The 27,725-nt window shown below is 35.8% G+C and overlaps 1 protein-coding gene across 2 annotated transcripts; it reads right to left on the reverse strand.

Annotated features, from left to right (window-relative positions):
* Positions 1-1,950: 1,950 nt before the first annotated feature.
* LOC120632064 lies at positions 1,951-26,951 on the reverse strand. Of its 2 annotated transcripts, none has more exons than XM_039901834.1 (2): positions 26,515-26,951; positions 1,951-2,178 (listed from the first exon to the last, which is right to left on the reverse strand). In XM_039901834.1, the coding sequence occupies exons 1-2, from the start codon at positions 26,813-26,815 to the stop codon at positions 1,991-1,993; spliced, it is 489 nt and encodes a 162-aa protein (XP_039757768.1). In that variant the 5' UTR covers positions 26,816-26,951; the 3' UTR covers positions 1,951-1,990. The 2 variants fall into 2 exon arrangements, with proteins under 2 accessions (XP_039757768.1, XP_039757767.1); XM_039901833.1 differs by lacking the exon at positions 26,515-26,951 and adding an exon at positions 17,776-18,624.
* Between the last annotated feature and the right edge of the window lie 774 nt (positions 26,952-27,725).

The following is a 27,725-nucleotide window of genomic DNA, read 5'->3' on the forward strand; positions in this document are numbered from 1 at the left end:
TAATAAAATAAAATAAACATAGTCATCACTAAGTAGTTATTTAATAATTTTTGAAAGCAGTTGAAAAAGGATCGGTATCGGTAAGGATCGGTAATTCTAGATAGATTTTTAAAACTTTAACATCGTTTAAATCATCATTTTTTCAATAAACAATGTTATACTTAACCTCAGTAATTAACAGTTAGAATAGCTGCCATATGTGTAGAAATGTGATGCTTGTGTCAAGATTATATTATCTGTACCTACCTAATAACCAATACTGAACCCAAAACTATATTTTATTTCATTCGTGTCTGTCTGCCTGTATCTGGGCCGCACATCACGCTAAACTTACTGAATTAATTCAATAAAACTGTGCACAATTAGAGTTCATACTACGAGGTTGGATATAGGATACCTACTTTTTATCCCGCTCAGTTCAGCTCAAATTCAGCTCAGTTCCTTTGGGAGAGGGGATGAAAGTGTTTGACGGTATTACACCATAACTCCGTCAAATATTAACTGATTTAAATTATTGTTAGCCCCTTAGGTTAATCATAGCAATATTAAAAATAATTGATTAAAAATTAAATTATTTGTTTTCAATGAACAAGCTTTGGAAAAATTTATTGGGTCACTGATGTAAGACAAAAAAAGTCACCGAGTTTAATAGTAATAAGTTCAGATCACCAAAAATACATTTCCCAAATGCATTCTCATTCCTTTAGACCATAATAGGCACTTCAGTTAATATGATACTGTAATCTAACGTAATATCCATGATCATACAAAGGCCAGATTGCTTACAATGTGTCTTAACTTGTCTTAGTTAAAGCCAAAGCTTTTAGTCTATTATTACTCATATACTGAACATATTTCTTGCGGAACGATCTAATCGTATAGCTAGCTCTAATCTTAAGTCAATTTATAATAATACATGCTAGCTTTTAAACAAACAAACTCCGCACATGTGAGAATATCTCTATTTATTGTTGAAGTCTTACGAAAATCATTTCAATAGGAATAATTACCTATATCTATTATTTATATTAATTCATCTGGTTTAGCATTTGAGTATCAATTGCAAACATCATCTTAAATTATTAAATTAAATTTTTTTTTTTTTATTTAGCGTTTTTATAACTTCGATGTATAACGTGATGTGTCAAAAACTAAGTCATATACCTCCATGCAAATAAAATTAAATCATAATATAAAGTGTTAAACGAAAAGGATACAGCCTTCAACGTCGGTTGGCTTCCTTTCGTTTAACTACATCCAAGTAATAAACCTACTCCCATCAAATAAATGATTTTTATTATAATTAAAAAAAATCCCACTTGTTCGTAGATACCTACTTTTAAATCTACAATAAAAATATAATTGATACGCAATTTTAGACACTAGACGCTTTGAACATCTTAGAAAATAGATACCCTAAGAGATCATACTCGTAGACAATTAAACCTACTCGAATCTGGCTTATAAAAATATGGCTAGTAGATAAAACTTTTGTTTACTTATTCTAAACGTTAAAAGAACTAAATACTTTGCCTGTATGCTATTTTTAAATTATGAATTAATTAGATATCTACGTTATTTACTTATTATATTGATTAGTTATTGAATATTGGTGTTCTATTTGAGACGTCCCTTGAAAATTTAGTGAAGAATGATTGATGATTGATAACAATAACCCTGTTGTGGAAATTTTACATTTACGGGATTTTCATTGTGATACTAATGTTTTAGCTCTAGTATATTAGTTGCTACTTCATACATTGAATTTATTGAACACTTGCGTACCATTGTTTTCATCGATCACTAAATTATGATAATGTACTCGCACATAACAAATCGCAGAGATCAAATCTTTATAGACGGCAAACGTTACTTTGATCACAATATAAGGCCGCTATAAATCAGTCGGCAAAACCTTAGCTCAACCGTTAGTTAGAATTTAACTACAAATAGTTTGGTTGTGAGGTTTCTTTGAAGGCTGTTTGAGCCGTCATGTAATAGTTGTAACGTTAAGGGTTTCGTTATCATCGGAGGTGTAGTCTTTCTCGGAGGCTACGAACGTGGAGTTTTCTGTGTAGTCGGCTATCGTTTCGGCAGTTTCATTAGAATTCGTGAAATTGGCGATGTTTTCTAGGGTCGGTGGAGTAGCAGTTTCATTCACTGAGGTATCGCTTCCTCCTGCAAACAAACAACGTAATCCTATTAATAAAAAAATATGCCTTCTAAAAAATAATAGGTTTATGAATATTTTACAATACAATATAATAAATATAAAAGAAACTAAATAATTGAACCAAATTGAAATAGACAGGCTATACCCTGAATAAAAATAAAGTCTTTTTATAGTCAAAATAGACAGACCAAGCAGATAACCGACCTGATGGTAAGTGGAAACCTGTTGCCTATAAACAAAGCAACACTTCGTAGGGTATGAGACGGGCACGTCCTGCAAAGTGCCGCCCTGTGTCGAGGGATTATATTGGATTCTTACCCTCTAAAACCCCTTCGGTAGCCACCCTCGGCACATATTGGGATCTCCGGGATCTCCTAGGAACAAACCGGTAGCCCATGCCCCTAACCTTAAGACTGTATCACCACTTACCATCAGGTAAGAATGCAGTCAAAGGCTAACAAATTGTAACTAGTGAAATAAAATAAAGAAAAAAAAAATTAGGAAAACGGTTGACCTAAAGGCCATCCTTGCAACTTCCCGCTAATTCCATACTATTTTGTTCTTCGACCTCGAAAGTCTGATTTACAAACACACCCACACACACACACACACACACACACACACACACACACACACACACACACACACTCACACATACATACTGACATGATGAAACAATCGCGGGAACATACAGGAAAGCTTGGTAGGACATCAAAACTTCGACATCTGATGAAAACTCGATTTTCGAAAAACGGGGTGAAACCAATAACTCCCCAACTCTAAAAAATTTTAATTTTCTTAGCGGTAAGTTAAAAAAGGTACGTAGGTAGCCTGCTCTTACAATTTTTATATCTCTGGGTTCCATTCTGAATGGTAGGGTCATACAGAAGTCGCCGCCAGAAACGTGTATCAAATAGAGCAACTAGGTACCTACGTATTTCATCTGTTTAATTAATTAGAACTACGAAAACTTGTTAACCAAAGTGCAAATGTTGGTATAATGTATATACCTACATTAAGCACCTATGCTGAATAGTCTTTAGAAGGTAATGCAAAGATCTGACATAGATATGTTTCCGGTATTGTGGGTCAGAGTTGAAGGTGAAAAATAATTATCACGACGTACTACAAACTTGAAGATCTTTATAAGGATTCATTAGTTACAAAAATGGATCGATGGAATGGATGGATCTTCTAATTATTTTTTACCTACGTACTTACCTATTTATAATTTAAAATACATTTTCCTAAGTGCTAGATACTAAAATATGCAGTGTATCCCACGGCTATACGAGACGGTATGAAGTTCCTTAAACATTGTAGATGGATCATTTTACTAAAGGATTTCGAATCCGCTACACGAGAAAAATAGTTACCCTGTAGCTTTTTCATACCTATCCAAAGGCTTCGACATAAGGATTCTTTTTGGCTCAATGACATAATCAGTAAAATGTACTATCAACAATATATACCTAGCCCACAGCCAACTGGCGCAGTGGGCAGCGACCCTGCTTTCTGAGTCCAAGGTCGTGGGTTCGATTCCCACAACTCAAAAATGTTCGTGTGATGAACATGAATGTCTGAGTCTGGGTGTTTATGAATATTATAAGTATTTATGTATATTATTTATAAAAATATTTATCAGACATCTTAGTACCCATAACACAAGCTGCGCTTACTTTGGGGCAATGTGTGTATTGTCGTAGTATATTTATTTATTTATATATTTACTACCCATTCATGTGGCTTAGCCGTAGCTCGTGGGACTCCCTGTACCACTTTATGCCTAGTATCACCCACGAAAGAGGTCGTCAAAATCTGGCTGAATTATTCGACCGGTTCAGTGCCCGTAAACAAGAAAGTGTATAAGTATGGTTTGGTTTTCGGCCTCAATTGCAAAAACTGTGCGAGTTCTTGAAATATTTTTCCGTTAAGGTACATAAACCTCTTTGAACTCTATTTTATATTGTTTCAAGCCCGAAATCTTTACAAGGTCCATATCTATATCCTTATATTTTATTATGCAAATGTTTATTAAATGTGAAGTATCGTAGAGTAAAACGTTTAAAAAAAGTAAGATAAGAAAATAGAACCCAGAAACAAGATCTACGGAAACACGAATGATTGTAAAGAAACTAAAGACGAATCGTGTAAATTGAATTCAAGAAAAAGGCCGCGCTTGAAAATCGTACATTGATTTATAGACAGATTTATAGATATAGAGAAACATATAATACAAAACATCACGCATGCATTCTTGCGAGATTTTTAAAAATTGTATTTAATGGAAGAGAGGAATCTTCTGACACAGGTGTAGTAATACTACCTACTATTAAATAAGGCGTTATATTGATACCATTTTACTTCTTACCGAAAAACCCGATGTTTTTGATTCAATCCAGGGTTCGATTTTCGGGACGACCAAAAAAGTATTTCAACTGTTTTTGGCCGTCCCGGAAATCGAACGCTGGCCTCGTATCGAAACTTCGTGACGAAAAGATACCTACCACTAGACGAGACAGTTATATAATGCTAAAAACTGTTAAAATGTAACATAAATTAAGAGTAGGTACCGTTGAAATTAATCTTCATGGCGATAACGTGTTTTGTTTATTACAAAATTTAATTTTAATTTAACATGCCAGTTATAAAAAGTTTCGCTTTTAATGACTATTTGTTTTTCGAAATTGCTCGATGCCGTAGTAAAATCGTACTTTAACTTGACAAACGTGAGACCAAATAGTGGAAATGTATGTTTCCTACAGCGATAGTTGTGCATCTATATATATACATATAATTCATAGTCATTTACATGACTATGAATTATTTGCAGAGACAGGCGGATGATACCTGAAATCAAAAATCCGTTTCTATCCATTTCTATGTTGTTAAAAAAAACTTTATAAACTAATAAATTATACCTAGTATTTTATTATTAGTTGACCCATAAACTTATAATTGGTTTATGAACGGCATCGAAACGATAAAGGATAGATAGCCGCAGCATCCCATTAGGTAAACATAATTTTTATAGCCTCAAATAAAATCTCCACTGTTGAAATAAGACAACTCTTTCTAATTCCTTTCTTACGTAACCAGTCGATGCCAACCCCTTGCAAGAGCCAAAACTCATAGCTCTAGATACAAAGAGAGTCGCTATAGATGGAATAAAACTGGTGGAGGATAGAACATAAATAGAATTAACGCATCGCTGAGTTGGAAATGGGCTTAGACCCGCATCTTGTATCGTCATGATCAGCCTATTAAGGACATGCTAAAAACTGATGCACACAGGAATTTTCTGAGGAGATAAGTTATTTAGAGCATAGATCCACCATGCTGTTGCGATGCGGTTTTGCGAGCTTAATCTTATTATTACCACAATGTTCTATTTAAGCGATGGAGACCGTCGCGAAGGCTTAAAGAGTTCTTCGAGGCTCGGGCTTGGGGAACCTATCCTATCTCCGGGCTGGTGCTAAAAATTCTTAACAGAAAATACTAATACAAAACTTTGGCTCGACCCGTACATCCTGGACTCGTGATCTGTAATCAAACATGCCTTTTAACCAGTGGTAGGCTGTAACTAGTCCGCACCCTATCGACAAAGATATGCTGCTGAGAATAGGGCTAGGGTATGGGCTTTATATTACTGTGATGCCCCAACCGGTGGCTACTTTGCTACCATCTTATCCTGCACTGAAAGGCTAATTTGTAGTGAAAAAAAATAACTTTGCCAATTGCATACCAGCGAGCTTTGTACATTGTACCTACAATCGTTGCCTAATTGATCCGTACCAAAAGTAAGCGACTGAGTCTGTAGTCTGCAGAAAGCTATTCCAGGCCGTTTCGTTTGAAATCGTTAGTGATTTATATCTTATAAACATGATCAGTGAATAGCGAGTGCCGGTTATTGTAACTACCTCGGCTAAATATAGAGTTATTGCTGCAAGCTCTCGGGAACACTCACCGTGTTCTCTTTACATTCACCTTTTAAGTTCCCTCCTTAAAAACAGCGTTGCAACACAGCTGAGAAAGCGATCCTCAGACGTTTGGCGTTCTCGATCGATCAATATTAACTAGTCGATCACGCTTCAATTTGATATTAATTCCCGTTTTTGTGGGAACTTAGGGAAAAAAGCTAATAGATTAATTAGAAGTAATCGTAATATTGACATTTTTAACAGAAAGATAAGAATTTGTAAGATTCAATTATTAAGCACTATTTTAGGAATTTTAGGAATTATAAATTATGTTAGGTAGGTATATAACATTTTTTGATTGTATATTTTTTTTCTAACTTTAATTTCTTGATTTTAGGCAAGTACCCATACTTTCAGTTTTAGCTTGGAACAAGAATTGTTAGTATTTATAATTAGATCTACCTTAAGAGTTTAGTTATAACCTGTTTTGCATACCTAATAACAATACATAAATAAAAATAGAATGCTAATAATTGAATAAATACAAATAGAATACTCAGTAATTGGTATTTATCTAATTATTTTAATCTAAAATATTTTTATCACTGAAATAAAGTATAGCCACTGTTACAATAAATTGGGTTGAGTATAGCTTCATTAAATAGCTTTATAATTCTGGACGAATTATTAAAATTGGTGAATAGCTGTGGAGCTTCTTAATCACAAAAAACAAACTTTGCTGCCCGCGCGGCTTCATCCGCGAATGAGTCGACTTCAAAACATAGTCGTATGTTGTCACGGACTGTTTTATAGAACTTTAAAGAAACAACAATTTCGACAATTCCGATATATTTACTACATACTTCCGTCGGTTGGCGTCGGTAACGTTTACCGTTCACGCATCGCACGCATCAGAATCTCTCAAAAAGGATATTTTTTGCAGTTTTTCAACATTTCTCATTAATACTAGTAGCCATTGGTCATAGCGTGATGTTATATAGCCATAATTGTAACTACCAATCAAAAAACTAATAAAAATCGAAACAGCTTTTTATGAGATTAGCGCGTTCAACCAAACAAAATTTAAAAGGTTTATAATATTTCAATTATGCCTATCCAAAAAACTACGTCAATCTAAAATTCCGATGCGCGGATTTTGAAAGACAAATACGGAAAAATTAGCGATGCTATTCCGGTAGAAGCTGTTTGCTTTTCCGGGATAAAAAGAAGTCTATGAATTATTCCAGGCTATATTGTAGGTATCTCTGCAAAATTTTAGCCAAAACGGTTTATTCGTTGTGGCGTTAAAGCGTAAAAACCATCCATCCGTCTATCAATCCATACATACATCCATCCATCCATCCATACATCCATCCATACATCTATTCTCACAAACATTCGCATTTATAATACTAATAGGATGGTACGCATGCATTCCATCGTTGTTCCATATGCCTTGCAACTTGCGTTTATCTGTGCAGAATTATGTCCTTGATCTCCGACAATATACATCAGATCTTCATTAAAATTAGACAATACATGCTTAATAGGTTACACTTTCAAATAAAAAAGATTTATTAAAATCGATTCGAATTGAACATTTAAATTTAAATTAATTATGAAGTAAAATTGATAAAAATTTTCATCTCATTTCCCGGAGGAAACTTACAGTTTATCGGGATAAAAAGTATCCCATATGTTAACCTTTAATCAGCTACAACTATACAGACAGACAGACAGGCAGACAAAAATTCAATAAAAATTTGTTTTGGACTCAGTATCGATTATAAAGCATCCCCCGGTCAAAATTTTCAAAATATATTAAGTGTACGTGTAATATCTTCCAATTACAGATTTATTATAAGTAGGTATAGATTTCACATAGAATTCTAAAAACTAGAATGTTACTTTTGACGTTGTTGTACGTTGACCACTCATCTCCAGGTGTTGGCCGTATTTGTAATTTTGTAATTTTTTAGGTGGTATTTGTTGTTCATTTAGTTCTTTCAATAATCCTAGTTCAAGTGGTTTTTTGCTTAAAGATCTTGTAATGTTGAACAATTGCTCAACCAGAAGATCACCTAGATAAACAAGGTCCTATTGGCCCAAGGTTATATTAAAATTTCAAATTTAGAAAAATACTCGCCGAAACGCGTTGCCTATTAAATTGCGCCGAACAGCTAGTGCAGTGCAGATTAACCACGTAGCAAGAGTAGCAATTGCTACGGGCCCCGCACGAATGAGGGCCCCGCATATTTAATACCACTCATCTCAACCTGACTGACTGACTGACAGACACGCACACGCACACAGACATCGCCTATAGTAATTTACTACACTATTAATTAATTACCCACAAAATGTAACGTATAAATAATAGCAAATACGTATTGTATTTAAGACTAGCTGTTGCCCGCGACTTCGTCTGCGTTTGATTTTGTTTTTTGATGTGGCATTCAATTTAGTTGTAGTTCTAAAAAAAATTAAAGTATCGCCTTAGCCTTAAATGAGGGGTTTGCTGCTGTCCGCTGATGAGTTCTGTCCTCTATCTCCAACCACATTCATCAGATCTATACAAAGTTTGGGTAAAATTAAACACATATTGTAACCTCTATAGTACAAAAATAATTATTTAAATCGGTTATAATTTGTCGGAGTTATGGCGTAAAATCGTCAAACACTTTCATCCCCTCTCCCAAAGTATACACATACATATAGTTGTACACATATTCTTGGAAGTGTTAGAAGTAATATAGTATCCTATATTACTTCTAACACTTCCAAGAATATGTCAAAAAAAAAAAATTCAAATTCATTTATTTCAAGTAGGCCTACTTTATAAGCACTTTTGAAACGTCAAGTATGCATGTTTGTGTGACTCTACCACCGGTTCGGAAAGCAGATTCTACCGAGAAGAGCCGGCAAGAAACTCAGTAGTATCTCTTTTCCAACATCAACATTTACAATCATTTTGCTATCTTGCGGGAGATGAGAGCGAGGCTGGCTGCTTCCATTCTACCTTGTCATTGAGGAATTCATCAAATGTATAGTAACCTCGCTGTACTAGATGCGTTTTTACACATTTTTTAAATGTATGCATTGGTAGGTCAAGAATTTCCTTAGGAATCATGTTGTAAAAGCGTATACTCAACCCCACAAAGGAGTTCTGCACCTTTCGCAGACGATATGCAGATATCACTAATTTATGACCGTTTCTGGTAAGTCGATTGTTAATTTCAGCTTTTGATTTATAAAGAGTAATATTTTGCCTAACAAAGACTATATTATTATAAATGTATTGCGAAGCTACTGTAAGAATACCTATTTGTTTAAATTTTTCACGAAGCGATTCGCGTGATCCAAGTTTATATATTGATCGTTCGGCTCTTTTCTGTAAAATAATATATAAATATACTTTCAATATCTGCAGCTTTTCCCCACAGCAAGATCCCATAGGACATAATACTGTGAAAGTATGCGAAATAAACAAGCCTAGCTGTTTCAACATCGGTAAGCTGTCTAATTTTCCTGATTGCATATGCAGCTGAGCTGAGTTTAGTCGCTAGGCTTTCTATATGGGTACCCCACTGTAGCTTACAATCTAAGGTCACTCCTAGAAACACAACAGTGGAGTTTTCTATTTCAAGTGTTTCTCCATTTATTATGATGTTTTTATCAATTTTTTTTACGTTAGGCAAAACCAATTCCAAACACTTGGTTTTTTTTGCATTTAAAAGTAAGTTATTAACAGTAAACCAGTCTGACACATGTGACAAATCACGGTTTACGTCGTCAAAATTATCTTTGTTTCTATCAGTCTTAAAAATGAGAGAAGTATCATCTGCGAACAGTACAATCTCACAAGTGCCCCTGACATGGTGTGGCAGATCATTTATATACACCAGAAACAATAAGGGACCCAAAATTGAGCCTTGTGGGACACCCATTAAGGCAGATGATCCCTTAGACTTTATGTCTTTTACGCATACCCTTTGAACTCTATCACTTAGATAAGAGGCAATTAAATTGAGTGCAACGTTTTTGATGCCATAGTGGCTTAGTTTTATTAACAACGTTTTGTGTTCAACGCAATCGAATGCTTTGGATAGATCACAGAAAACACCAATGGCATTCTGCGAACGTTCCCAGGCATCGTAAATATGCTTTATGAGTCTTGCGCCTGCATCCGTTGTACTACGACCTTTAGTGAAGCCGTACTGCTCCGGATGAAGTAAGTTATTTACATTAAAATGATTTAAAAGTTGATAAAGTATAATTTTTTCAAAGACCTTACTAAGAGTTGGCAAGATTGAAATAGGCCTGTAATTGTTAAGGTCATTTTTATGACCGGATTTAAAAAGGGGTATTAATTTACTACATTTCATTAGGTTCGGAAAAATACCCATATCAACACATTCATTAAAAATTACAGCTAGATAAGGGGCAATAACGTCAATAATGTTAGAAATGACCATCACCGACATACCCCACAGATCACCGGTTTTTTCAACTTTAATAACCTGAAATTCTTTACAATATCTATTGCAGATATATGTTTAAAATTAAATAAAACATTGCACTCTTTAACATTATCTCTCAATATACGCTGAGCTGCTATTGGTGAAGAGCTTAGAGAATCTGTTAACAAAATGGGAACATTCTGAAAGAAGTTTTCGAAAGTATTAGCAACCTCCCTCACAGACGTCACTTTATTGTTATCAACAATAAGTTCAAAATCCACATCACGAGATTTAGTTTTTCCTGACTCGTAATTAACTATTTTCCAGGTTGTTTGTATTTTGTTATCAGATTTCATTATACTATATTTAATGTGTAGCGATTTCGCATTAGTGCAAACATTCTTAAATATTTTAGAGTATTTTTTTACGTGTTCTACGAAAGTTGGAGTATGATTAAATTGTTTTTCATCATACAGCTCATACAACTTCTCCCTACTTTTATATATACCTACAGTAGCCCAGTCACTAAGTTTTAATTTATTACTGACATTGATGTGCTTAAAGTTGAATACTCTTTTAAATTCGTTGTTTATAGTATTAAATAGTGCACTATAAAGACTGTCCGGATGAAAATGTTCGCACGCAATACCAGGGATTTTCGCAGTAATTTCACGTTTGAATCGCATTAATTTAGTCTTAGTTATTGGCCTACACTTTATAATTTGTCTGCTTTTATTGATAGTATTTAAAACAGTAATAAGTTGACCACAATGATCTGACCTTAAATTATTAATTATTCTTTTATCTAAAATGTCACAATTGAAAAAAATATTATCTAAGCAGGATGCTGAAGTTGCAGTTACTCTAGTAGGTTCACTAAAAGTGTGACACAAATTAAAACATTTAAATAAGTTAAGCAATCTAGCAGTTATTGCATTTTCTAGTAAAATGTCGACATTGAAATCGCCACATACAATTACTTTTTTAGTAGAAAGACACAAACGCTTTAGTACATCCTCCATGACATTCTCGAAATCGCTAAAATCACCTGAAGGGGGTCGGTATACACTCACTATTATAAATCGCTCCAGCTCCACACAAGACAGTTCTGCAATGCGTTCAACAGAAAGACCAACTATGTCTTTTCGTTCTTTACAAATTATATTATTACGTACAAAAATTAAAGATCCACCGTGAATGGCAGTCCTTCTGAAGAACGCACTTGACAATATAAAGTTATCGATGTTTACTGCTACTTGTGTACCAGTGAGCCAGTGCTCAGTTATACACAGAATATGTACATTGAGTTTCTCCACAAACAGCTCTATTTCTAATTCTTTGCCGGTGAAGCTCTGTATATTTTGGTGTACAATGTTCATATGGCAGAGCTCCTCCGTTGTCTTATTAACAAGTTTAAATCATTATAAAATTTCTTAATAGTACTAGCGCAAGTACTAGGGTCAGTAATAGAACTACAAGTACTTGAAGTACAATTTGTAAAAGTGTCAATAGACTTTGTTACAACAGTTGTAACAGTATCATTTAAATCATAAGCTAGTAAAAACGCTATCTGCTGCTTACACTTTTTAGGCAGATACAATTTATCTCTTGTCATTACAAATGATGACGTGAATTTATTAATGTGTACAAAGTTCGGTTAAGTAGTTATTGCGTGAAAGCGTAAGCGTAACAAACAAACTTACATTCACATTTATAATATTAGTAGGGAGTAGGGATACGTTTATACGTATTGAGTATTGAATTTTTTTTTACTACTTTATACTTAAAGAACCCATAGCAGATAAGAACCCATATCGGCTCTTTTAAAGAATTTGCTACGGGCCCCGCGCTTGCTTAATCAGTCACTGAGCTAGTGACACAGTCAAGCCTAAGTAATGTCATCTCTTCCTAGCAGCAATGTAATTGGAAGCCTTGACTTAGTTGTCAAAATCTAGCCAATATAAAAAGAAAAAGATCATAGCGCGAAATCTTTATATTTACACATATTGCTGTAAGTGGTCAAGAACTCGTGCTTGGTCAACTATAGGGCCAGTGGCGTGTACTTCATACATGTACAAAAGCACTGCATACCCTAACATTGAAATATAGCCCGTATAAGAGGAGGATTTTTTTCATTTTATGCCATTTTCTGCTGTATGCATACCCTAGTAAGAAACCCAGTGCACGCCACTGTATAGGGCCAACTGCCCTGATCGTGAAAGTGGTTTCTATAATGCAGGATAAAACAGACCTGGGATTAATATGTTCGCATAACAGTAGGTATTATGGAGTCATTAACGCCTATTTATTATGACCGCAAAAAAAAAAATTATACAGTGGAAGTTTAGTTTCATATACCTAAATGAATATTTAACATATTTTATTAAATTATTAAATTTAATTAAATGGACACGGTCTTTGCCACTAATTAGTTAAATTTTGGACATTCGTTAGGTTAAAAATTATGATGATTTATTTATATTCATTGAAATGGTTCTCGATCAAGTTACCTAAGAATTCAAGACTTCTATTGATTAAAGATTATCTTATTAATAGAATCTTATGAGGCGAACATTCGTTACTAACGATATTGTCCGCAAATAAGTCTGTGTATAATTTCATTTTTACCAAGTTAAAACTTAGATTATACAAGGTTATCTAAAACCACGATATACCAAGAAATAATATCTAAGTATAATAATTTATAATATACTCAAACTTTGCTATCAGCCTTTGTAAACAATCTGTTATTAACTTTTATGTGTTAAGATGTGCGCAACATTCTAAGAGAGGTAAGCAATTAAATTAATACACTCCGACAATCCACGCATCGCCATCTAGGCCCAAAGTAAGCGTAGCTTGTGTTATGGGTACTACGATGACTGATGAATATTTTTATGAATAATATACATAAATACTTATAATATGCCGATAAACACCCAGCCACTGAAAACAATTATGTTCATCACACCAACATTTTCCAGTTGTGGGAATCGAACCCACGGCCTTGGACTCAGAAAGCAGGGTCGCTGCCCACTGCGCCAGTCGGCCGTCAGTAGCAAAGTAAGTACCATAGGTATTTGGCCAAGCCAATTATTTATTCATTTTGTTTGCATCAGGTAAAATATCTATGTAAGTACACGTAAAATACTATACTAAACAAAAGGGTAATTACATATGGAAAATCCTAAATAAGTACATAATAATCTTAAAATATCTACTATACAGAAAAACAAAAAGAATATGTAGAGAGGTTATGGAATTTTTTGACTCGCTTCCATAAAGTACATGCATGTGGCCCGACCGGGACCCGAGAATCTAACCTAGGACCTCGTGATCTGCAGTTGAACATGCTAACCACTAGACCAACGAAGCTGGTCGAAAGAAGAATAAGTTAACATTAGGTATACGTATAGCCCATAACCGACCTAACAATAATAGCATTACATACATTCGCCCCCGCGACTTCTTGTAATCGACAACTACGTTTTCATTTTAGCCGAAGTATTTAATTTTATTCGTTTTGCAGTCTTCCATATCGGAAAATATTCAACACACAGGGTCATCTTGTTAACTCACTGTCCGTCCGTTACGGCTCTTTTCCTCAGTAAAGTTGAACCTGGCCTCTTAGTGCAAATTAATTTTAATATTGAGTTCTTTATGTAATTACGTACGTGTAATAAAGTCAAAGTCAAATATTTCTTTACTCGAGTAGGCACATAGATGGCACTTTTGATGCGTTGATCACATACAAAATATGTACATAGCAGTAGTAATAATATTTTAATTGCTATTGCTAATCTAAATCCATATTATGTCATAGCTTCTTATCATAATTATTATAGTAATATTGTTTCTTTAAAATATAAATATAACCTAAAACAAACTATTTATATAAAATCTAAAACGTCCTCGAAACCACCGCAGCGAGGCACAGTTCCTAAGATGCTGGCAGCATTGCCCCTTTGGATGGCCAAACTAATTCTTATCATATGAAAATTCAAATTTATAATTGTAAAGTAAGAATTTCAGAAATACAGTTGTTATGAAATTGTTATTTTAGTGATCTTATTTATCTTTGCGGAAAATGCATGTTGTGTTTACTTTTACATACACTGTGCATGCTCGAAAATTTAATGTTTATTACAGAGCTTATGTGAATGTCGCGTTTATGCTTGATTTGTAGAATCTATAACCAACATAAAGCGGTGATAGGCTGTGGGTTAATGACTTCGGCTTCACTTTCGGGTGTTCGAATTCCAGCACGCAACTCTAACTTTTGTAAGTTATGCGCGTTTTAAATAATTAAATTATTGCTTGAAGGAAAACATGCATCGCGGGGAAAACTGCATGCCTGTAAGTTCTCCTGTGCGTACTCTGTGAGTCACAGGCTTGTCCCACACTTGTGGAGATCTCCAAGCCATCGCATAGTTTATTTGTCTGAATTCTTTGTTAAATTTTATCATTTATTATTGTTTTATTAGGTTCATTATGAGAATGTTTTATTGGTTGCACCTAGCTAGGATAGAACAAGGGCGCTGTGGCAAAGTGTGCCACTGGCTTAATAAGGTTGGTAACCCCTTAAACTATTTTACAGTACTGCTGCAATATGCAATATAAAGTGTATAATAGTGGCGTGCAAAGGGTTTTGGACCAGTAGGGCTAACAATTAACATGCATGCCAATTGCCACCAAAAAATTATCTCTACCCGTTACTTTTATTGCTTCTCTAGAGATAGATGTTTTGCTGGAGAAGAATATTAAGAATACCTTGGAATGCATTCCGGCAAACAGGTCCATTTTTGAAGAACTCGACATCACGCAACGTCTTTTCTCCATAGTACAGGCTCGTATTCTCACTTTCTTCGGTCACGGATCAAGAAGAGACAATGACTCCATTGAAGGTCTGGTTGTCTAAGGAAGAATCGAGGGCACTGCCGCACTAGATCTCGAGGTAATTCCCATGAGATGGGCCGACTAAATAAAGGCTGCAGTGGCTGTCCCCTTACATGAGTGTGCAAGAAAGGCAGCTGCCAGAGAGGAGTGGTGACATGGGTGACGGATAGGCAAGCGTGCCACAACACTTAAGTGACGACCACGACCGCTCTGACAAGAGTGAACCGACTGAGAAGAAAAAGAAGAGATAGACGAGACAAAAGGCATAATTTCTCGTGGTGCTAGCCCTACAGAAAGCCCTATGAAGAAGAAAGATGACAAAAAATGGAAAATCCTCTTTCAACTTTTTTTTAATACTAATAATTGCCGGATAAAGCAGATGACCCACCAGGTAGTAAGAGGAAAAACTCCTTACAGACACAAAGACAATAGAGCAGCACTTAAGAGGCCATAGACGGTATAAATCCCACAAATTTTCACTCTTTATCCATGAACCTTAGGCGTAGGTGTTAAGCCTAATGTGCCAGCACCCTCGCCCCTAAAACCGGAGCACAGCAATGCTTCTTGGCGGCAGAAATATGATTAGCGTAGTACTTACCCGGACGAGCTCTGTCTGGTTAAGTACTACGCGTACGAGTCTACTACTAAATACGAGTTACATACAATTTCAAGAATAGGCAGTTCTTTTGTGCTTGTAAGAAGTGCAAGATACTCTTAATTGATAAAAACATTCGAAATATCTCACTCTCAACTTAAAGTTTGTCAACTACGCCCATTATAGCAAGATAAGTTGTCGACTGTCTCACTGACTTATAATTGCCACAGTATTAATAAGAGTGCGTAACATTTTAGAAGATTCATACAATACACATGCGACAAATATACAACATGGAGTTCATGTAAATATAATATGTATAATTTACTGTTCGGTGTTCTTAAAGGAGAATATGAATACAGAGTACAAATATTTGTCTACAAGTTATTTATTATTTAAAAACTGTTAGAAATAGCTAGTAAATGTATATGTAGTTCATTTTTTTATGTTAGGTTTATGGTTTATTATAACATCACGCTATGTACGTATATATGTATGAGTAGATAATATTATGTAAGTAATTTTTATGACAGCAGAAGTCCGACCGATCGACCGATGTCGGTATCTGATTTATCTACAGTATATCTACGTACTTATAAGTAGTTCTCTTTTCAAACAAACTTAGTAGCCACGTCATATATCTTGATTCTCCGAATTCGCAAAACACTTGAGGTAAGGGTAGATACTACAATAGGCCAATAGGTACTTCTGTAGCCATTTGGCAGCACATTTTCTAGAGGTAGCCAGCAGCGTGTTTGATAAATCGGAAAGATTGTTAAATGTTAAATGATGTTCTTTCGTATAGATAGTACAAGGTTCAGAGTTACGAGGAGACCCAACAGCCGGTAGGTCATGAGATCACGACATTATTTTTGTATTTACTACTTTGTCAATTTATTGACGTTCTATCTGGCGCAATGAGCGCTGTTGTCTTTTAAGTGCGAGATCCCGAGTTCGATCGTTACAATTTAGGAATCTATAATATCTGAATTTTCACTGGTCTAGTTACTACCCTAGCGACAGAGACGCACGTCTTTGTCGCCAAGCAATTTAGCCTACTGGTACGATGCCGCGTAAAAACCGATTAGGGTCATGAGTTCAATACAACTGATATACTACTAAGAGGTTAGCCAACTACCAACTAAATCATTACCTACCACCTGGTAATAATGCAGTCGACGGCTCACTTGTAGTGGAATAAAAAAGAAGGACAATACATATCAAAATTGCAGATTTTTCTATAATAGAAGCTTAAAATAATGTATATTCCAATACATAAAAGTTTTATCTAATTTAATTTATATAATTCTGCCTTCTTTCTGCTTCCTAAAATATATACTTACTACCTTTACAAATTACGTATATCAAGTAACAAAGCACGTTACTTGAAATGTACATATAATATTTTACATGTTCCTACATTTATTTAGTTATGGCCCCCTCTTATAAATAAATTACCTCTGGTTTGTAGGTGCTAGTATATTTACATATGCCGCTTAAAAAACGTTGTGTTGTGTTTTGTACCTACTACATAGCATTTCCAGGTGGTAAATCTGGTTGAATCTCACAAAAATGTCAAGATTGGTGCGTGCAAGTATTGAAAATAATAGGAAAATGAATCAGTTGGAAATCAGGAGTAATCAATCATAGTTGGAAGGTATATAGAGGCAGGTTATATTAAATAAATAAAACAATAGTCGGTATGAGAAGCGTGTCGAAAGTGTGACCTACCGGTGTGAGGCAAAAAGCATGTGGGCATTGGTGTGGTGCTGGTTTGCGGCGTAACTGTGTTTGACACCTTGCGTTGCGCGTAATGCGCGTCCTTGGGCTCCCAGAAGAACACGTAGTACAGCGAGAGCATGATCGCAGCCAGCGACACGCAGAACACGTACACGATGACGGTGAGTACGCGCACGGTTTTCTTGTCACGCTTCCGGTCGTAGAGTGCGTCCAGCACCACCTCGTGCCCAGCGCCCGGGCCCAGCCTCACGGAGCCCGCACACGAGCGCACGCTGCCCGACGCGTACGACTTGCACGACATCTCCTGCTGCGGACCGCGCTGTCGCCTGCAATGCACCGCGGCACCGGCACCGCCACGAAACCGGGTAAGTAGGGCACGCTTATCGATATGCCCCAGTTCGTCGATGCGCCACGGCCCAGCCGTGTCCCGGGTCACGCTCGTGTCTGCAGCTTGACACCTCCTGATGCCGACTGCTGTTTCATTATTATGGCGCCTGCTCCGGACTTCATTTGTTTATCCTTTAATTTCACGCCCCGTAATATCTGAATCTATTCCAGTTACTGACGTAGTCGCACAAACGCGATTCGTTTGTCATGAACCATCCGCTCGGGAAAATATTATGTATTGTTTTACGAGTCCGCTTTCAATATCAAAAACACAATCGACTGTACATTATTACCAATGAAATTTCTCCCCGATTAGTCACTCGCGGAGTGTACACGATTTCACGTTAACGAGCGGCTTGACAGATGTTTAGGTTGGCAAATCGCGGCCGTTATTTGTGTCGAGTGTAGTCCGACTGTAACAATACGCAAACAAAGTTAATTTGGAAGAGGATAACGCGGTACTAGTGACAGGCGAAAGGCATCGCAGGGCGGTGGGCGGGCGGCCACGTGCGGCGAGCAGGCGCGGCCCCGGCCTCCGCTACTTCACAGCTGATCAATAAATTCGCGATCTCAGTTATAACTTCGCAAACGTTGCGGATTTTTGACACCCTCTTAAACATTTTACTTCGTCGTCGTGTACTTACTTATACCTACTTATTTACTACAATGACACAGGTTAACCTAATCTATTTTATGTAAATAAATGTTGTTGTTTAAATACAGATTTATTTATCAACAACATTATATATTGTTTGTTTCTAGTTATTCAAGTAGGTATAGTTTGTTAAGATATTATTATATAGTTGTGAATGTTTACTACAGTTTAAATAGAATAAATATCATACTAAGTAGATAAATTCGGCCCTAGTTGGTGACGAAGAAGTTTATTGTGTAAGTAAAGAACTACAGAATAAGTTTGTGTCATAAAAAATAGTTTTTTTGCTTTATTTGCACTATGAAACAACTATTTGTGGAAAGGAATTTTCACCTTAGAATTGTGATTCATAAATCTACTTAACCAAAGTTAAGTATTAAATTAAACCGAAAAAAATAAGAATCACGTAAATCCAACGACATCAATTAGTAAATTGGCCAAAAAAACATCGTAGATATTTGTGTACAATTAAAATAAACTCCTTTTTTGATGATTTATAATACAACCAAAGAATAAAGTTGCTGAGCAACGATTTTATGCTCTTCTGTCGCTTTTCTTTTCTCGCCTCTTTTCTACGACACTTAACCCAGTTTAGTTTATTAAGTAGATTTTGAGATGCCTACACCCAGGCACCTAACTACTTGTTTTAAAATTTTTGTTTCTCTTTTTTACCAAGTTCTTTTAGGAACATGGAATGGTAAGTGCGACAGTGCTAGGTTTACTCATATAGTTTAGCGAAAACTTGAACAACGGAGTTCATTAGTTGGTTGCCTAGCCTTCTAGAATATAGAGACATGCATCTATTTTACAGATTTTTGCCTCTTTTATTTGACTTTATTCTAATTAATAATAATAATTTGATAATTATTCTTATTAATAATAATGTTTTTTAAGCAATCCTTAGCGGTACAGCACTACTAAATTTAATCTATAATTTTATTTTATCTTTAATGATTGCTAATTTGGGCCCAACTTAAACGTGGAATATGAGCTTATTATTGAAATGAGTAAATTATTGTGAAAGTAGTATGTATACGCCGAGTACCGACCACTTTCACTAAAATTATCAACAATTTATTGCATTACTTTAATATGAGTAAAGTCGGTATTGTTGCAGCTTTAGTTTATAATTAGTTGACGAATGTATTTATTGCCATTATCTCAGTTTTTATGAAATGTGCGCATGACTCGTTCTGGAGATTGTCTTCATTTTACATCATCTGAACACCCTCTATGCACGCCACTGCCTGCTCTCTCATAAGAGAGACGACTTAGAGCATAGACACACCAAGCTGATCCAAGCAGCATAAAATGAGGCAGGGCTTAAAATAATACCACACTATTTCGGTAATAAGTAGTACCTACTTTTGATATATGATACTTAGTCAATACTGCTAGCAATGTAAAATTAGAGCTATAACTACCTACTTTACTAAGTTAAATTAAAGTAATTGATGTTCGACACAATTTTGTACTACTACTAATTGGATGATAAGGAAACCCCTCATTCACACATATCTACTTAGCTACCTTTTACTTATTATCAAAACATTAAACCTACAACGTTCATACCGTAGCTACAAACCTATCAAGGTTACCAGCCCACTACGGGGCTCGGGTCTCCTCTTCGGCCAACACACTGGCCATGTGCGAATTGGTTGACTTCACACGCCTTTGAAAACATTATTGAGAACTCTTAGTTATGCAGGTTCCCTTACGATGTTTTCCTTTACCGTTGAAACAAGAACGGACATAGATCCAAAAAGCTAGAGATGCATGCCGGGGATCGAATTCGGTCAGACTAGAAATATATGGCCGAAGTCCCACAACCATAAGGGTATCACCGCATCTCCTTTCAGATTACCGTACAGTGCAAAATTATTAATAATTCCAACTACTTCAATGTACTTAAGGCGATAATTTACAATTAGTTGGTAAGTAGGTATATTAATTGGTACGCATGTGTGGTTTGGATTATAATCTATTACATATATTAATGGTTGGTTATCATCAACCAACTGATCTGATGTTATTTTGGACGTGGGAAGGGGGCATTTGAATTCTCTAATGGCACACGTATGGATCTCTTCCTTTTGATCATTTGAACACGTAAAATCGTTCGTAACATACCTACTCGTAGTTCTCTCTATCGCCCGTTGAATGCCACGAATTGGAGGTTTTCATTTCGATTGCATTTTTATGTTGTATGTAAGTTTAAGTAAAGATTACACCATATAGCTTAAAGATATGCATAGTGCATTGTGGTGATGGAGGGCCGTTAAACGGGATATTAAGATGCTGAAATGGAAAAAACGTTGTGTATATCTATTATTTTGAGATGATATCATCATGATGATGATGATATGACACATGGCCACTTTACAAACCACATGAGGTCAATGCTGATATTTAAAAGTATTTTATTTTTTCAATCATTATCTATCTATACTGATATTATAAAGAGGTTTTTTTTGTTTGTTGGTTTATGGGTATAAATAGGCCCCTCAACTACTGAACCAGTTATAACCATTTTTTTTTTGTTGTTGTTGAAAAGGCTCCGAAACCGATTTTAGCCATTTCTTCGCCAAAAGAAAGGAAACTATCAAGAAGTAACATGGGCTATAATTTATTTTCAAAATATAGATACCTACATAAGAAAATTGCAATAACGTAAAATAAACCTAAACAAAGCAGCTATTTTTTAGATAAACTTAATTGAAAAAAATCGGGTATAAAAACTGCAAAAAGGTGCTGGAGTGGCGACCCCGCACCGGTAAACGCAGCGTAGGTCGGCCCCCAACGAGGTGGACGGATGACATCAGGCGAGTCCCTGGGAGCCGCTGGAGGCAAGCGGCCTAGGACCGTGTATTGTGGAACTCCCTACAAAAGACCTATGTCCAGCAGTGGACGTCGATTGGTTGACATGATGATGATGATGATGATGATAAAAACTGCACCCGATTTTTTTACAGGCCTAAATGGAATCCCACACACCTCCCACATAAGCTTTTTCTACGGGATGCTTTAATAACAAAAAACGGAACATTATATCATTGTATAGTATAGAACCTACATAATATTTCGATCCTCTTTGACTATACGGCGAGTAAATAGTTTCAGGTATTTATGCTAATCAGTTGTCCAAAAATGCCGCTTCGGCTAACACGCATTGGGTGTCGCTTTCTGACCCCTTGAGATCCGTTATCAAAATGGTCTAAAGAAATTAATTAAAATAGCGCACCTATATTCCAGAAACAACTTATCAGTTGTGTCCCGGCCTCCCACCGGGCTGAGGGGAAGTTTATCCATTAAAAATAATTGGATCGATGTTAGCAATTTTTTTTTGCTTCAATATTCTACCTACACATTAATCAATCTCGCATTGTTTACATTGGTATGACAATTAGGTATACCGCCACTCTTATTAAATTGGTTGGAACTTGGATATGTACCTACCTATCCAACTTATCTTTTTTTACAGAGTGCAGAGGATGGTTAAATTAGTTTACTATCGGAAACTTTGCTTAAACCGCTTTCATAAAACTTTGCAGAGCATTTTTATGGTCATCTTAATCACCCAATGCGTGTTGATTTGGAATTTATACTTAGACTTAGATTATTCTAAGCATAAGCTTAGGCTGTGGAAATAAAACTTCATTTATAATGAAAATCTAAAATCCACGCTTGAAGGTGTGTTTTAAGTCAAAACTAAGTTATAACGATATTTGCATTTAAAATTTAAAGTGCACTTAAATTTTAAGTTGCGTTTAAATATTTAGCAGTGCTCGAGAGTCTTAAGATTTCGAGAAGTTATAAGTGAGGCTCAAAAGAAGAAGAAAAGTAAACATTTTTTTGGTTGTTTTCAATTCCAAGTTTTTCGTCAGTTGTCGATTCTAGTTCTAAGACGCTACGCTTTAAAGATGTTAATAAATCTTGAGCGCACCCTAAGTTGCTGTCAGTCGCTTCAGAAGTCGTTCGCTGTAGATACATTGCCGTGTGTTAAATATTCCAGTGTAGGAAAACGTCGGATAACTAGTAAGAAATCTCTTAGCCATAAGATAGTAAATTTATCTGCATCGAGAATGACTCGTGCGGAGGTTGCCAGTGCAACCTAAGTGCCTATTTCATTCTGAATCAGAAGTCCGGCGTTTGGTGTAGATCTGTGGTTCGGCATATTCATAAAATATCTCTTACGCGTAGAATTTACATTACTATTAACATTACTTATACTAAGTACACTACTATCTACGATAATATCACGTCAACTCAGTTCCGACAACTCAAACAAATATTTACTAAATCCATAAATCTTAACAATCATCGTGACATACAAACGAGAAGAGCTGAAAACACTTGCCAGATATGGCCATTCTGATAACGGCCATCACACGTAATCACTAATATTATAAATGCGAAAGTTTGTTTATTTATTTTTCTTTCAGTGTCATCTATGTAAGTATACGTCACAACAACGGATGGGACCTATGTAAAGCTTGCAATTTGCATCTGGGAGATGGCCATGGAATACTTTTTATCCCGGAAAAGCACCTAGGAGACGTTCCCGCATTGTTTTAAACATCAAAGAAAGAAAATTTTACACAGAGATAGTTTGTAAGCGAAACTGAAGCTGACGGAATTGGTTCCTTTTTCCCTGGGAAAACGAAAGAGCCCCTTAGGATTTTTATCAACCTAAACAAAAGCAGACTAATAAGTCTGGTTAAAATTTGTAAAATTTTATAACTTTTACTCGTTTTAAGTTCTCCTTGATACAATCTCACTCTTTATTTTGATGAAAAGTTCAGACTCCAATCACGTCGTAGAAATAATCCCAGAATAGCTCCATCACCCATAGCAGAATCACTCAACGGGACTCTGAAACGAGATCTCTTACTATGAGTAGTAAGAGACCTCGTTTCAGAGCCGTAAGTCATAACTGGCTATACGCACAGACGACTTTGTTCTTCAGGCACTGAGGTATTTTGGACGAAAAGATGTCACCAAGATTCCCGAACGCTGCCCATAAGAGTTGGATTCGGTGGTTCACCACTTTCTAAAAATGTATACGTAATTCGTACTGGGAATATTACGAATTGTACGCGGAGGAAGTCACGGGAAATTGTAGTTTAAAATACCAGTCGTTCAGCGACGCTGGTATACTAGTTACGTAGTCTGTGCGCGCCGAGAAATCTCATGACTATTTATTTAGATGTTTTATTTCAAACAAGTCTAAATGTAAATTATTGGATTCTAGATTTATTTTATCTGCTTACATCCTACTGTTAGTAGTTAACTATACCTCATTCATATTATATGTGCGCTGGGTAAATTAAAATTAGCTGGTTAGGATCGTATTTAGGTACGTATATTTTTGAAGTTATGTCTACTTCTTTTGGCGCGTTAGGGAAAAATTATGAGAGTAAATTTTTACGATGCGCGCGCACACCGTTACAAAAAACCGACACCCTGAAGTTAGATATAAGGTTTGACAGTGACACTGTGTCTCATTCTGGTGATTCAATTGATTCGATTGTACAAAAATCTCAAATTTTAATGTTGAGTGAAACTTGGTTGTCTGATTATGAGTCTATTAATATTCCAAATTTAATTATGTTTATTATGTCCAATTATGTAGAAATATTTTTTTAATTAAAAAACTAGATGATGCGTTACAATAAAACTTTAAAATTATGAAATACCTTTTTCTATTGTTAGTGTAGTTTTTTCTACAAACGTAGATTAAGGCAAAAGATAAAATTTTTGAAAAGATTTTCATCTCGTTACGCAAAAGAAGTATAACTTCTACCGCGTGTACATAAGTACACACATTTTTTTTAAATGATTCATTTCAAGATAGCCCTTGACTGCAATCCCACCTGGTGGTAAGTGATGATGTAGTCTAAGATGGTAGCGGCGGAAGGTAACCTGCTAGGAGTACCTACCTACCTACGCAAGGAAGAAGTATGACTAAATTTCCAGATAGCAACTTTCATGTTGGTATGAGTGCTTACATGGTTTGCTATGCCTATGTTTACGGTATTTTGAAACCATCTGGACCAAGCAGATAGCATGATGCAAGGTCCACGTCCTGTGTCCATCAACCTAAGGTGTAGGTGATAAGCCTATCGTGACTGTTACTAAACCAGCAACTATGCACTTCGGATTGGAACAATGCTACTTGTTGGCAGAAATAAACATGGCGGTAGCATTTCCTCTAACGAGCTCTGGCACAAATAGCTTTATTCTGCTGAATAAAGTAACTTTAAAACTATAAAATGGGTTTGATTCGATGATTATATAGTATATCATATTATTAACAAGAGTAACAATTAATAATTCATAGAAAGATAATGACGGCCCATTGGCGCAGTTGGCATTGACCCTGCTTTCTGAGTCTAAACCCGTGGGTTCGATTCCCACAACTGAAAAATGTTTATGTGATGAACATGAATGTTTTTCAGTATCTGGGTGTTTATATTTATATTATAAGTATTTATGTATATTATTCATAAAAATATTCATCAGTCATCTTAGTACCCATAACACAAGCTACGCTTACTTTGGGGCTAGGAGGCGATGTGTGTGTTGGCGTAGTACATTTATTTATTATTATTAATTATAAGTTTCTTCATTATTCTTAGCCTTCTTCAAAGAAGAGAAGGGTTTAGAATTAAAAACTACAACGCTGCTCCGGGCAGGATTCAACTGCTATTGACAAAAGAGAGTGATTATAACGACTTCACATGCTTTACGGAGCAGGTGATGAAAATCTTTCTTTATAATAAGCTATGTACAAACCTTACGATAGGCAATGGCTTTACGCATTTATGAATTGCAGACCACTTGTTGTCAGGGTCATAGGTAAGGTAATGCAACTACTTTCTGAAAATGAACGGAAACTGAAAAATGGAAATTCAAAAAATTTAACTTCTTAACAGTAAACAGATTGTTTCATAGAGATAAGTTGCAAGATGTTAAAAAAAAATACTAAAAATAAAACAGCGATCCTCTTGGTACCAATTTAACAGTAGTCCATATAAGTGGACTTTTGCTTAGGAAAGCTGGGCCTTCGTGTATAGGTTCCTTCAGTTAACTGAAATTGCTGAGATTGTATTGTCGTACTTACTTAGATAAAATTATAAATAAGACTTTATACAAAATGTCCCATCGATATTCGGTGTAAATAAAAGAAAATATTCGTTATTTCCATTGTTTTACTTTAATGAATTGGTAATATTATGTATATTATTATATTTGAACTATTCAAAATTTAGACTAACCTTTGTTATTGTAGGCATTAATTAATATATTATACTGTCAGTTAAGTTGCGATATTCAAATGTTAGCTATAAGTAAATCGTTTATGTAGCGTTTTATTTTAACGACACTAGAACTATTCTACTTCCATCCACCTCTATTATACTAACAGTGTTACAAGTTAAGTTAACCTACATCTACTTTGAAACAGCCTTAGTATGGCTTCATTACAGGAGTCCTAGGTATAATATTATTATCCAATGAAGATATATTATTTAAATTATGGAATAATACTATACTTATAGTATTATTCCATAATATGCAAATAATCTAGACATAATATTGTGCCTAAGTACTGAACTCTAGTAAAATGTGCCGAAGCTTTTCGTCAGTATTCTAGGTTATTCAAATCTAATGGATTCAAATTTACCTACCCGTAAAATTGTGAGGACTGTCGTGCGTGATGTAGTCTGGACCGTAGTCGCTGGGATCGCCGCGTCTTGCACTCAGCATATCCCGGTTATCAGTAAGTTTCGCGATAACCGGTGATCTCCACACGCAAATATAGTATATGGATAACAGTATCGCCGCGAAGGACACAGAAAAGAGGTAAGCCAGGACAGTGAGTACGCGGACCACTGTGCTCACAGGTTTTTCTCTGTAAAGGTCTTGGACGGTCGTCGAGGCACCGGTCTCGGCGGTACCGCCGTCGCCCTCCTGCGCGGTCCCCGACATCGCGCTACCGAAACATGTTCCGCCTTATTCCTCCAAAGCCATTTCCGTAAGGAACCAGCGTGCAAGTGAACTCCGCATGTGGCGGTTCGCGGATGTGCCGAACGAGTGTGCGAGCGATGAGAGCCGCGTCCGACTCGTCGCGGCGTCCGGTGCGCGCACCGTTCCAACTTCCAACGCTAAACCGATTAACCGCACACGTCACGGATTTACGAATGCTAGTGTAAGTCGTATTAAATTTTATACTCCAACGAAGATGTATCCAACCGTCATCCGCAATTCATTCATATCACGGAAACGCAAAAATAGATCGACTTTACGAGTTATAAAAACTCTTAGATGAAAAGTTTGGTAGAGAAATATTTGTTTTTATCAATGTAAAATTGTAAGAAAGTATAGCTATAGAAAGCTGGAACTTTATAGTGATAAGATGGAATTGTAAAGATAAGATGAAGTTTAAACTAAAACAGTGATAGTCTAGTGGTTAGGAATTCGGCTTCACTCTGGGGGAGCAGAGTTCGAATCCTCACGCACGCATCCATGACTTTTCGAAGTTATTTGCGTTTTAAGTAATAAAAAAGTCATATTAAATTTTATACTCCAACTTTTTGCGTTGGAGTATAAAATTACACGCAAAAAATATGGACTTTACGATTTATAAAAACTTTTAACTGAGAAGTTTGGTAGTGAATGAAAAATTGTGCGAAAGCATTTCTAAAGAAAGCTAGGAGTTTAAAATCTTTGATAGATAAGGTAAAGTTCAAAGGAAAACTTAATTAGGTGCCTGCCTACTTACCTACTTCCATCTGCGAGATAGAATCGATTTTTTTGAAATGACCTAAGACTTTCTTCTATAATATATTGTTGGTACTTATAATTATGGCTTTAAAGGGAATAAACTCTTATTAGAACA

The sequence above is a fragment of the Pararge aegeria genome, chromosome 19, assembly GCF_905163445.1.
Source record: "Pararge aegeria chromosome 19, ilParAegt1.1, whole genome shotgun sequence".
NCBI classification, from domain to species: Eukaryota; Metazoa; Arthropoda; class Insecta; order Lepidoptera; family Nymphalidae; genus Pararge; species Pararge aegeria.